Genomic DNA, 13,114 nt, shown 5'->3' on the forward strand with positions numbered 1-13,114 from the left:
AATCCAGTCACTAAGAGTAGTTCCAGTAAGTTGGAACTATTTGCAGCGCTTCAGGGATGCATAAGTCTTACTAATTTATATGGAGCAATAATTTTTTTATGTATGAAAGTATTTTATTAATTGTGTTTCTCCATTCTTCTTGTATTTGGACTTCCTTTTATTTAGCATTAGGGTGATCAATGTGGGTTGTCACCTTGAACAGAAAACTTTGTCTAACATTGTGAGTTGATCTTGTAGGCGGAGATTCACATCTCAAGATATTTGTCTCCAGCATCTCGTTGAATGAATAAAGCCTCATTTAAAGGATGAAATACTTGAGACTAGATGTGTATTGCTCCATCTAGAATTTTGCCTTGCTAACAGTACAAAGCAACTGCAACTCTGTTCGTGGTAGTGTTTATCATGTCAGTCCGAGCTGTCTGAGTTCGCATTTTCCATGCGAAGCTTCCCAAAGGCAAAGGCCACTTCATTCACAAATTCCTGTACTTGTACATTTCCAAGAATTCTTCAAGATCCACCAGCATTCTGTATGATTTTCGCAGAGTTCATGTGAATGACACATCAGCAGTCCAGTTTTATGCCTTTGAGTATTTTAAAACTTTATAGTCTGTCATCACTGAAAGCTCTGACATCAGACTATATGCTTTAAATGACCCTATCAGAAAAAGGCTTAACAGTGTTTCACACTATCCTGTGTTCACTAATAAGAAGACAAGAGAGAGAGAGAGAGTAGAAGACAATGGAAAATAATGAAACTCTTTGCAATGTAGATTAATTTTTTCCTCTTTTATAACAGATGTTTTTCTTTTCTATCAGAGAAATATTAAAAAGAAAAACTAATGGCAATGACTGTACAAGCCCAATTGCAAATAATCCTGGCTCAAAAAGGGATGCCCACTTCTGTGCGGTCTGCAGTGACTATGCTTCAGGATACCACTATGGAGTCTGGTCATGTGAAGGCTGCAAAGCATTCTTTAAAAGAAGTATTCAAGGTAGGAGAATCAGCTTTTGATAACTTTGCTCAAATAAGTTGTTTCATATGATCAGGGGCTGCAGCGGTTGATCTAGTAATGAGTTGATCTAAAATTCTGGCGTATGGAGCTGCATGCTGAAAATAGAGCAACACATGATTTGACTGCTTTATCTTTTGGTTTTTATGTTATCAAGATCTGGAAACATTACAAAGTAAGCAATTGATTTCTTTAGAGAAGAGGTGGAATACATAGCATGGGAAAGCCCTGCAGCAAAGGCATCGGTGGGATGGCACTGCAGACCTGTGAATCTGACTGCAGTTTGTGTCCCAAAGCAGACATAGTAATTGTGAATTTGTTATAATAGACACAGTTAGAGTAGGTAATTGTCTGGCGACTTTGCTTGTCAGGAACTATTCTTGACAAGAGTATATTGCCTGGAGCTGTTGAGTCATAGCATATAATATCTACACAGTATGTAAGATATAAAAATGTGTAGCAAGTATTAGGTACAAACCTGCTTATTGTTATTTCTCAGCCCTCCACCCCCCAGAGCCTACACTGCAGTATTTCTTACTCTGCCAGATCTCTCTATCTAAGATTTCCACTTCAGTGTTTAAATTCTTAAATATTTGGTATTTAGTTCAAATTTGCTGAGTGGCTGCAGTATGAAGTAAATGTAGGTCTCCCCGTTTGTTATCACAGCCTACGGGCAGTGACTTATGCACCATATTGCAGCTTTGGACCACTTCATTTCTTTAACTTTGGCTCTAGTTATCATGTTCTTTGGCCTTATCTGGGGCCTCTTGGTGAAAACTTAATTGAATTGACATTGGATACTACATGCGGATACTAACACAGAAAATCCTGTTGTTTTTCGGTCTGTAATGTTCCCTTCCTCTTCTACACACAAAGCCTTTAGCAATCTTGAGATATTTTCTTTTGGCTCAATATGGCAGATTTGGTGTCACCATTAGAATCAAATTTAATTCAAAACTTGTTTGCGTTTTCAATTTATTGTGCAAGTTCTGTGTGGGTGAATAACAATTTCTATAAACTGGTGCAAGTACTTTTGATTTCTAAAATAATTGAAGAGAACTTTGTCTCCAGTTTGTCACAAATGGAGACTGAATTTGATCTCAAAGTGTTTTCTGTCAGGAAAATTATTTGCCTGCTCTGTGTTGCTCACATGTGCTTTGGCCGTGAACAAGTTACTCATTGTGGCCTTTTGTACACCTTAATGTACCCTGTCAGGTAACGTTTGTAATTCAAATAAATGAAAGTAAGTTCTTGGCATAAAACACTATCAAGCGCTCAGTTGCAACTGTTGTTATGAAGGATATTGCTTATAAAAACAAAAAACTTCTGGGCCTACCATAGACCAAAATGTTGGGCTAATGTCTAATTAAAATTAGATGGTATGACTGAGCAACTGCGTGTGGTCTCCTCTGCTTGTCCAAGTTTGTAGTGCAGTGTATTCGTCCCACATCTCTGAACATCTGCCTGCGAGCTAAAGTATCCCAAGGCCACAGGAGTTTTAAACCCCTTTATACTCCTGCATGCTTGGGTTATAGTGCAACAGAGAGCTTCCTCCTCCTTTCCCCCCATGTTGTGTGAAGAGTGATAAACAGTAATTTGTTTTTCAGTCATATCTGCCAGTAGGAAACAGGACAAACTGTAACCTGATCTCTTCTTTCTAAAACTGTCGGTTCAAATAGTCAAGGTTAAAATTATTTTAATTTTGCAAGGAAATAGTCACAATGGATCAGTTAAATAATTACTCTTGGGGACATGAACTCTTGGACTTGCATCAAGTAAAAAAAACTCTAGTAGCTGTATGTTTGCCTGATCTATTCTTACAGTTTGAAAAAATAACTTAAAAAACAACCTGAGAGAAAAGACTTTAAGAAAAGTAAATGAGTGAATATTTTTTGCGTCCTTTGGTAACTACTGCAAGAGAGACTTCCAGTATTTGGCAGGAGATGATTCAACAGTATTTACACCAAGAACATACTCAAGTCCAGTTTACAGTAATAAACCTTTGGACCAGATTATTGATTAATGAAATACAATAATGTAAAGGGGTTTGGGTGGGGGCAAGGTGAGGTGGGAGAGAAGGAGAAGACAAGAGAAGAGGCTGTAGTGGAAAGTGATGAAAATAAGAGAAACACTCGTCCACAATATCTAAAAGTTATACCTTCTGCTTGTGCTTTTCTTTGTACTATACAGTATGCATTACTTTATACTAGTCTTCTTTCTCTCTTGGGCTGCGTTTTTTTATTAACTTGGTCCAGGGTCAATCCTCCGAAGGCTTCTTCATTCCTGGAACTCACCACATCAGAGAGTTCAGTAAATAGAGCTGTAGTTTACTTAAATCTTCGCAGGACTGAAGCTGTGTGCACTGCTGTTTTCAACTCTGCTGAGGAAATAAAAATCTACTGTCTGCCATCTGTAGAGTCCCAATATACAGTAAGAAGCTGGAGGTTAGGAGCAAATTTCTACAAGAGCATGTGTCCCATTTTCAAAAATGAGTTGGTATTAGAAGGTGCTTGGTTATCTAACAGTCATCAGTAAAAGCCGGTCTATGTTGTCTGGTTACTTTTAAAGGCCACAGATTGATGTTTTCAGTATAGGATAAATATGCGTTTTTGCATCAGTTAAATTAATGGCGCTTAGATATATGCATATGAAAAAGTTGACGTGCTTAAAATCAAGAAGGTCTTGATTTGGGAAATGACCAAGAGAGACTATTGGAGATGTTAAATTTTCTCTTCTTATTCTGCTGCAGGACATAACGATTACATCTGCCCAGCTACCAATCAATGCACGATAGACAAAAACAGGCGCAAAAGCTGCCAGGCATGCCGGCTACGGAAATGTTATGAAGTGGGAATGATGAAATGTGGTGAGTTTTGCGTGTCTGTGTTGTTTGCTTGGGTTTTGCAGGCTTCCCTCCCCCCCACCTTCAGCCAATTCTGTATAGCTTTTTTTTCCCTGTTTTTTTTGGAATCCTAAAAAGGCACAACAGGCAAATTAGAGAAAGGTTTAAGCTTCTTTTGTAGGAAGGAATGTACAGATTTTTAAAACAGAAAAAGACTTTTCTTTTTCAGACGAAAACTTGTGGGAAGGAGTAAGGTGTAGGTTAAGCATGTGAAAACCATAGTACCTCTGCAGAGCTCTGTGAAGGCAGTTTACTTCCATGCTGTGTTCTGCAGAACGGGAACCCAAGACCTGCTGCTGCCTGAGCCTCAAACCAAACTGAAATCCCTTCTAATATGGGGTAAATGAGCCTGTACTGAGCTCTGCTGGTTGAATGTAATGCAAGAACAGCAGTGCCACAGCAGAGCAGTAGTTAATTAACCCAGTATCCTGCCTCCAACAGTGGCAAGAGTGAATGCCTTGGGAAGAGTGTAAGCATGAGACTAGCACCTAAGTGAAACTGCTGCTGACAACTCTCAGCTTCCATAAATTAGCAGCTGGGGACTTCTGGTCTAGAAGAGGTTTCTTGTATTTAATAGGTCTTAATACATTAATAGAATGGCAACTTTTCCGTTGTCCCTCTTTTTAATCCTGTAAAGTCTCAGCATCTACAACATCCCATAGCAGCTTGACCACCTGTCATGTGAAAAACTAACTCTCTGGTTGCCAGGCGTTTTTGTGGGGCTTTGGTGGTGCAGCGAGGGGAAGGCAGTGGGCGGGCTGTTCTTTTTTTGAACAGGCTGTTTTCAGCTGATGCCCTGCAGCTCTTCAATCAAAAGAAGTGGTGAACAACCACTGTTTGTCACTGCACCACTCAGAATTATCCAGCCTTTTCTCTTATTCCTATCTTGTACTTACAGTGACGTGACTTCAATGTAGTTGTACATTTATAGATGATATTTTAAAGGTTACTTTTAAGAAGAAAATAACTTGAAAGATATTTCAATATCTAATGTACTTTCACAGTCAAGGTTTGTTGTTGTTTCTTACAGATTCCCCAATGTACACAATAGAAGTAGGCTGGGAAAACATCACATAGGAACGCTGGAGTGGAAAGGAGAAGGCCTCTGTGCTTGGTCCTCTGTGATTTGCAGGCGTGCATCACAGTTCATCCCATTTAATGTAGATACCTATTTCTATTTCAAGGCTAGGCAGTGTTTTCATCCTCCCACCGCTTTGATCTGAAGGCTGTTTGCAGAATATTATTTCCGTCATTAGGAACATTCTTTAGAATCCCAGCCCTCATTTATTGCTGGACAATTAATGCCCATTTGTTCTTGTGGCAATATTGTCTTGTAGCTTAGAGGCTCCTCTTCTCTTTATCGTTAATGGTCTGGTTGTATTTATGGACTACATCATATCCCTTCACAACCTTTGTTTTATTAGGCTAAATAAACCAAGAAATCGCCTCCTCTTGCAAAACAGGAAAGTAGACAGAATCTGGAAGTCATCAGGGTAGCTTGTCCCTCAATCTGCTCCAGGCGGAAATAATCCATTTTGCACTTGGATGACCAGAATCACGGACAGTATTCCTGTGAACTCTACTCACTGTAGTAGCATTAATACATATCTGTTTCTGCAGGAGCTTTTCTCTGCATACAACCCAGGATCCTATTTGCCTTTTTCATGGTTGCATCACACTGGCAGTTCATAATCATTCTATGATCTGTTATGATTGCAGCCTCCCTGTTCATTTCTAGCTGATAACTCCCAGCTTAGAGCTACAATTGCAATTGTTCCTTGTATTATTTTTGTACTCCTGAAGTACATTTAATTTCTGTTGCTCAAGCCAGCTAGTTCTTTCTATATGAAGCTCCTATCTGCTTCTGCACTGATGATGCAGCTCAACTTTACTAGTGTTTTTCATTAACATGGTCTTAGCTACCTTTGCTGTCTGGCCTCCAGAAAGGAAAGCCTTACGCTTGCAAGAGACACTCCTTTTGAAACTTTACTTTCTGAATGGTGTCACTGCCTTTTGTTCATCTTTATGACTGAGAATTTTACTCAAAGTTTTTCCAACAGGCGTTTCTATCAAGCCCCAGTTCTGGAGTTGGAGAGTTTTTGTAAAGATTGATTCCACTATGATATTGTAAGGTGGTCCTCCACAATGCTTCCCTTAAATTAATACTTTTATTCTAATTGTCCAGGTTTGTGATTAGACCTCATAGGCACTGTGGTATTACAAGTAATAAATAATAATACGTACTTCTATCTTAGCCTGTGTTCCTTTTAATCTTGTCACATATTCCTAACCATATTTTCCTACAATAATGAATGTTTATAGGACATTAATGACTGTGCCAGACCAAAAATGACACTTTGAAACTATAACAGGAAAATAACAGGAATTGTATTTTTTTAAAAATAGCTTTTTAAATAGTAGCACTGAAATTTGAGACTCTTGAGAATTTAATTTGAGAGTCTTAACAATTGAATCTCAGAAAAAGGAATATAAAAATTATTAGGAATTGTCTGAGTTGCCTGATGAGTTAAGTGGCACCTGTGAGTAATGCTGATGCATGGACACATGGTGACAGACATTTAAACCAGACAGATTTTAAGACTGTATTTCTTGCATGAAGTGTAAATGCCATTTCCTGCGGACCAGAGTGATTATCTTTCAAATTTTTTCTTGTTAGAGACATGCTTTAATACCAGTGTTTTATTGTAGAAAGCCATAAAAGTGTACATTTTCTTTTTAATGAAGGCTTTTCCCCATCTCTGCTCCTCTCCCAGGTCACTTAGTGAATGGATTGGTTCCCATCTGCTAAAACCCTGGATAGGATAGAATGGTTTGTAAGTGCATTTTTGCTCGGTGGAGACTTGTTGTCCAGCAGAAGTGATAAAAGAACCTCAGTTACCACTTTGTAGTTTATGAAAGCTCTTCATGAAAACTCTGCACTGTTTGCATCAAATCTTTAAATTCTTATTTTGCATATTATCAATAGACACCTTGAGAAAAAATACACACGTGTGTGTGTATATATAGCATATGTTTCCATGTGTGAATGTGATTAGGCAGTACATGCCATCTTTAAAACAGTAGAAGGCAGTAGGAAAGTGTTGCTTTGGAGTTTCCTGGTCTGAAATTCTCTTGGATGTCATCGCATTCATAAACATTGAGAAGTCAACCCAACAAGCCACGGGTATTTCAGTGGAGGCTAGCTTGGGGGTGCTTTGTATTAAGGTGATAATGGATTTTCTTACAAAATATACCATCATTGCCAAAAGCACAATGAGGGTCTTAGACACTGCATCTGCAAATTTCTCTGTAGGAAGTCTGCGTTGCCTACTGTTCCGATCAAGAAAGCTACTGCTAAATTTTGGCACTAGGACTACTAGCAATAGTAGAAAAATAATTGCAAAGCACTGTCACCAGGAACGAGGAAAACAGAAATACTGCAGTAAACTCTGCCCAGCAAACTCAAATAAAACGGATCGGGATAAAATTGATCTTCTCTTGGAGCTTTCTGGTGTTTACCTGGGGAGCTGAAACGGACTGGGCTGTTTGCCAAAGGCAGTAAAGAAGAGGGGAGTTGCTTCATCACTTAGCTATGGCCACTCTGGGAGCAGCTATGCTCGTGCTTTTCTTTTTTGCTTCCTGAGGCTCAAATAGACCTTCTTCCATAAGGAGTTTTCAGTTTCCCTGTTGGACTAGACTTACCTTTTATTCCCCCCCTCTGCCCCGCTCCTGTATCTTTTCCCCACGTGCCAGTTCTCAATGCGTTGAAAATGTTCTGAAGATAAAGCTGCTTTCTGCCCCCTCCCTTGCCCCAGATGAGGAGACTGAGGGGCCATACTAAAAAGTGATGGAGAGATACTGCCCTTGAATACTGGCATCATTCCACAAGTTTGCAGAAAGAAAAACAGACTTCTCTGTGGGCTGATATGGTTTAGGATTTGGCTCTCTTTTTCTCCTGTGTGTGGCTGCTGTGTGCAGTTTCTGGATAGCACTTTGAAATACTGTAATTTACTTTTCGCACAGAAAGTAAGTAGGGAAAAATGTTTCATGGCATTCTCTGGACATCAGATGTATTAATTGTATTTTAGCTATTATAGAAATTACTGTAATTTCAGCTCGTGTTCTCATGTGTGTATGGCAGACGGCAGCTTCTTTGTCAGTAGGTCTGCTCTGTGAATACAGGCGTACTCACCAGAACATTTGCATTTGCTTTCAAAGGTGACTGGAGTGATAATGATTTACTAATGTATACTTGAGCGAGTTTTAAGCTCAAACACTTACAAAAACTGATTATAATATATTCAATGGTAGAATCTGCAGTTGCTGCTCAACTGGTTAGTTACATAAGCAGTTGCCAGGGACCAAAACCAATATTACGAGCAACATGCCATGTAACTGCCCACCATATCAGACAGCAGAGGCATTTGGCGATTTTCAAAGAACTTGTAAAGCAGGAGTTGCTTTAAAATAGTGTGTTTCACTGCCGATAATACCTGTTGTGGCTTGTGCATGGGTGAGTGAACAACAGGCTCATTTTAATGACTTTTTTTCTCAATGTGTCTTATTTCTTATATTCTTGTGATCATTTACACATATGGTCTATGGTGCTGCAGCTCGAGGTCTTGCCCTTGACCCTTGGCCCAGCATTCTCAGCTGAATGCAGCTATTTTCTTGCACAAAGAATAGCTTTAAATAAGGAGAGTGCTGTAGGAAGAATGAGGGATTTGATCATCTTGTGCACTTCTCCAATTGCCTGAATTACCTTTATATGAATGAATATTAGCTATTAAGTATAGTTAGGGAGTTTGTGGTAAAGTTGGAAATAGTCCCTAATCTCTGAAGCTCAAAGTATTTTATTGCTGTGCCTTTACGCAGATTGATCCACATCTCTGTGTCTAGTTAAGCCAAACATTAAGCTGGTCTATAATTATTTATAATATAGAGTTTTATAAGCACTTATACATGCCTGTTGGATGCTAATAGACATACACGTAAAATTTCTCAGTCCTGCCTAAGCTTTGGATTTGAATAGAAAGCACAGAAGTTCCTTTATGTTGTTGAAATGTGTTGTTTTAATTGGAAAGGCTGCTACTTTCAGATGTGTCAATTGACTAGCAAGCTTAAATGTAGTTTTCTTAGTTGTGTAATCTTACAATGCACTTTTTTTTTCTTTTTTTTAATACAAGCAGAATAAATTTTAATGTGGAAATAAATGATATCTCTTAATTACTGATGAGCTGTGTTTTATGCACACTGCTCAGTGAATCAGCCTTTGCCTGCTCTGGCAATATATGGTGATTAAAAAATACAAACAATAATTCAGAATCTGGTTTGGTTGGGGTTTTTTCCCCCCCCTTTTTTTTCATCACCAACTTTTTTTTTTTTAGAGTAACAAGTTTTTTATGCAGAAATGTCATAACACTGCTAGTTTGGCTTTCTGCACTGGAGATGTGATTATAGAAACTGTTTTTATGTTTTAAATGGAGCATTTTTTTTTTTAATATGTACTCATTATATATGCAATTTGATTTAGTTAAATAACCTAAAGTAACTTAAAGGGGCTTGCTATTTCCCAGTAAGAACCCTCCACAAGTATTGAGACCTTCAATACTGTCAATAAGTATCACAACCTGACTGAATTATTTTAAGGTGGAGTATGGAGTGCAGCTGCGCAGATGAAAATTGTACGAGATTGAATCAATTGGAACAGGATGCTGGACTACTATTTTTCAATATTTTTTTAAATTTTACTGATTTCTTTGATCTTCATTAAAGTACCTGGTCACTTACCCATGTGTTTATGTTTTGGATAGGCTACAAAATGTTATTTAAAAAATCTTTACAACAGTGAATTGGAAAGGATAACTCGGGTCTCGGCACCAAAGGCCTGGTATTTTCCGTGCCACAGAGAAGTCTGGGTGACAGTATAACAGAGCTGAGGACAGCTGATCAGAGGATGGAGTCCCACAAGAGTGCACTTGGTTCACTTCAGTGCCAGGAACTGAACTAGGGTCAATGAGCTTGTAGCAAGTGCTTGCTTGACCACATCTTGCTTCTGGCAGGTGTGTTCACACTGCTGGAACTTCTTCCTCATTGTGTCATCAGGCATATCCTCCTCTTCCCAGCTCCCTCTTAAACCAGTAGTTTTTCTGACTTTATCATTTTAGATATGGTCCCTAGCTGAACAACTTTTCCATGTGTTTAATTAAAAGACTGCTGTTCATGTGTCTTCTTTTGGGGGGCTTCACAGCTCCACCAGGTACTGGAGAACAAAAACTATGCATGTCGTGGAGCAGTTAGTATTTTTTGATAGCCCAAGAAAATTTCTCCTCTGCCCTGCATCTCCCTATGACTTTTAGTCCCTCTGTGCTATTTTTCTTGTTCTGTCCTTCAAGATGCCCATGTTCGATGTGCTTCAGCTTTCTAAGTAGTGGAAACAGTGTGCGGTGTTGCTTCTTGCTTTAGTTCGGATCTCTCCTGGTGATTACGGTCTCTACCATGCACATTCATATGGAAATCAGTGCCATGGATCTCTCTGTAGATAGAGCACCCTGATACCTAGGCGTTTCTTCATCTGTCTCCAGTTGTACTTTTGTTCCAGTTGCTTAGCTTACTGTCGACCTTTCCTCTTTGCCTTCCCCAATGGAAAATATTTACATACTTTCTGTGCATGACATGACTTCAGAACAGTCTGCAGCCCCCTGTGCCATTCTAATGTTTTTCTGAAGCTGACAAAGCACTTCAAGATTTTTCCTCTTGACCTTTGTGCATTAGTCCAAAATGAGGCTTAGCACAGAGTTCACTACATCATCCAAGTGTCTTTGCAGAAATTAGTCTATGCCTTGCTCTCCTTTGACTCTCTCAGGAAGAAAAGGATTTGCCCAGACAGATGGTTGAAGAAATTACTCTGTGACTTGTGTAGTTCTGCAGGTAACCTTTTTTTGGGGTATCATCATCAAGTCTGATTTCATGAATCCACCATAAGATAATGTCTCAAGCTCTGATTGTCTCTGCTGGTACGTTATCTTTCCCTAACTGCTGTTCAGCTGCTGTGGCAACTTCTAGCTAGATGTCATTCGGCTAAGCATTTGGTTCTGCAAATCAGTGATTGTTTTCCTTCAATCCATTATTTGTGCAAATGTCCTGTCAGTACTCAACCCATTTCATCCTACCCATATTCCTTTTAAGGATGCAAAACCATCCTTCCCCAAATGGTGCAGACTTTAAGCTGGACTGCCAGCTGATAAAGCTTCCAGTTTCAAATGCCTTGTTTCACTTGGATTCCTCCATGCCTGAGGACTGTTCGTCGAACCAGCTTTGCCTATTTGTCTTCTCCAGTCTCTTGGGTTTCCAGGTAGAGAGTGTTCTCCAATATTGAGAACTTCTTTAATGGTCATCCTGTTCTCTTCTACATCTGAGGTGATTTACTGAACAGACAGCAAGTGAGGATGATAGCAATGTGCAGTTGAAAGTTCCACATCCTTTAAGTCCTGGCAGACTCTGTTAGTCCTTATTCAGTCTTTTCAGGGCCTTCAGCTTGTACCCGACTGGCCTTTGCATCTCACCGTTCCCTCGGGTTGACTCAAATGGTCCTTGACAGCTGCTGAAGACAAGATAGGACTATGACCTGAAAAGCCACCTCATCTGAGGAATCTCCACCACTGAGAGTCTGCATTCACCCAACATCTTATTTAGCAAGACAAAGCCTTGTCAACAGCATCTGAAATTAATTTTTTGTGCCCCCGCTGCCTTTATTTTTAATTTGACTTATGTTTGGACCTCTTTGCTAACTGAAACCCAGGCCCAGAATTGCATTGCCTGGTTGGAATTTAGACAACTCATGGTCTATATAACTCTGATGGATATGGATGAAGAATGGTAGGAATTGCTGAATCCAGTAGCTTGACAAGGGAAACTGCCACATTGCCATGTCCCCGGGTCCAGTAGCAAGTCTGAGCATGTATTGTTATTAGGCACATACACACGCAATACCTGTATCCACAGTCAGCCACACCACAGATCAGCACAGACAGAAAATACAGCACTCATGCGAACACAAGCAGTGGAAAATATATGCATTTATATGGATCCTTCCAGTAGGTGGGTTTAGACACTCAGTCTGTCAAATAGTTGGCCTGTGGATCCCTGTATCTCCCCAGCTGACGGCCTCTGGGTCTGCAGCCTCACCCCGGTTGCTGGTACTCAGCCCTTCTCCCCCACAAATGATCACAGAAACATACATGTGCTATGGATCCCTCCAGTAACTGGCTTTAGAAAGTCAATGTTATCCCATAGCTGGCCCCCGGATCCTCTGTTCTTCCAGGTACCTTGTGCATAAACTCTCTTGTGCGCGCGCACACGCACACACACACGCACACCCCCCCCCAGGTCTCTGCAGCTGGGCCAAACCCATCGCCCTACCGCTAGCTGACACCCAGATCCTCTGGTCTTTCTAGTAGGTGGCTTGGAATGCCTGGTCCCTCCAGGTGAACTGAAAAGCCTTTCCTGTTGTCTTATCTGCGGAGTGTCGTGCCCAGACCACAGGCTGATCATTCTCCTTTGATAGCCCTGAGAGTAGCCTAGTCAGTGTGCTTGTTGTCACTGATTAGGTTCTTGGGTTTCTTCCATCTTCATCGTTCCTTTGCTTCTTTGTCTTCACGCACTTTATGAAGCCTTTAATCACAAACCCTAATGAAGAAGAACCAGAGTCTGTGACCAGGGCAAGAAGTCTTTAGGCAACACAACAAAAAGACTTCATAAATACAGTAATATCAAGATAGTAGCAGTAGCAGAAAGGATGCTTTTGTCAAATTTGTTGTGGGACTGAAACCAAATGAGACAACTTATGCTTTAAGACTCCATGGTCTCTATGTATGCAATAATAAATGTTGGTCTGGTATAGATTTATGTTAGCACAGGCATTTTCATATCTGTGAAAATTTAACCTTTGAGTATCATATGTCAGTAAAAGTGTTGATGACCAGCACAAAAAATTAACTTCTAAAAGATTTAGAGGTCAATTTAGCTGTGATATTAGAAATGTTAAGTGCTGGAGGATTCCAGTCTAAGGATCTCTTCAGTAACTTAGTATTTTTAAATATCCTGATTTTTAATATAGTACAATCTTGCACATTAGTTATTGCCAAGGATTATTCGTAAATCAGTAAACATAGTCCTTGTTATAGAATATGCTGAAGGCGTG

The 13,114-nt window shown here is 39.8% G+C and overlaps 1 protein-coding gene across 3 annotated transcripts in view; it reads left to right on the forward strand.

Annotated features, from left to right (window-relative positions):
* Positions 1 to 13,114, forward strand: part of ESR2 (estrogen receptor 2) — a 46,645-nt gene that overhangs the window by 18,755 nt on the left and 14,776 nt on the right. For all 3 annotated transcript variants that reach the window (XM_050897153.1, XM_050897151.1, XM_050897154.1), the window contains exons 3-4: positions 817 to 992; positions 3,760 to 3,876. In XM_050897153.1, the coding sequence (XP_050753110.1) occupies positions 817 to 992; positions 3,760 to 3,876 (293 nt within the window). The remainder of the gene's footprint in view (positions 1 to 816; positions 993 to 3,759; positions 3,877 to 13,114) is intronic.

Source organism: Gymnogyps californianus, chromosome 5, assembly GCF_018139145.2.
Source record: "Gymnogyps californianus isolate 813 chromosome 5, ASM1813914v2, whole genome shotgun sequence".
Lineage (NCBI taxonomy): Eukaryota > Metazoa > Chordata > Aves > Accipitriformes > Cathartidae > Gymnogyps > Gymnogyps californianus.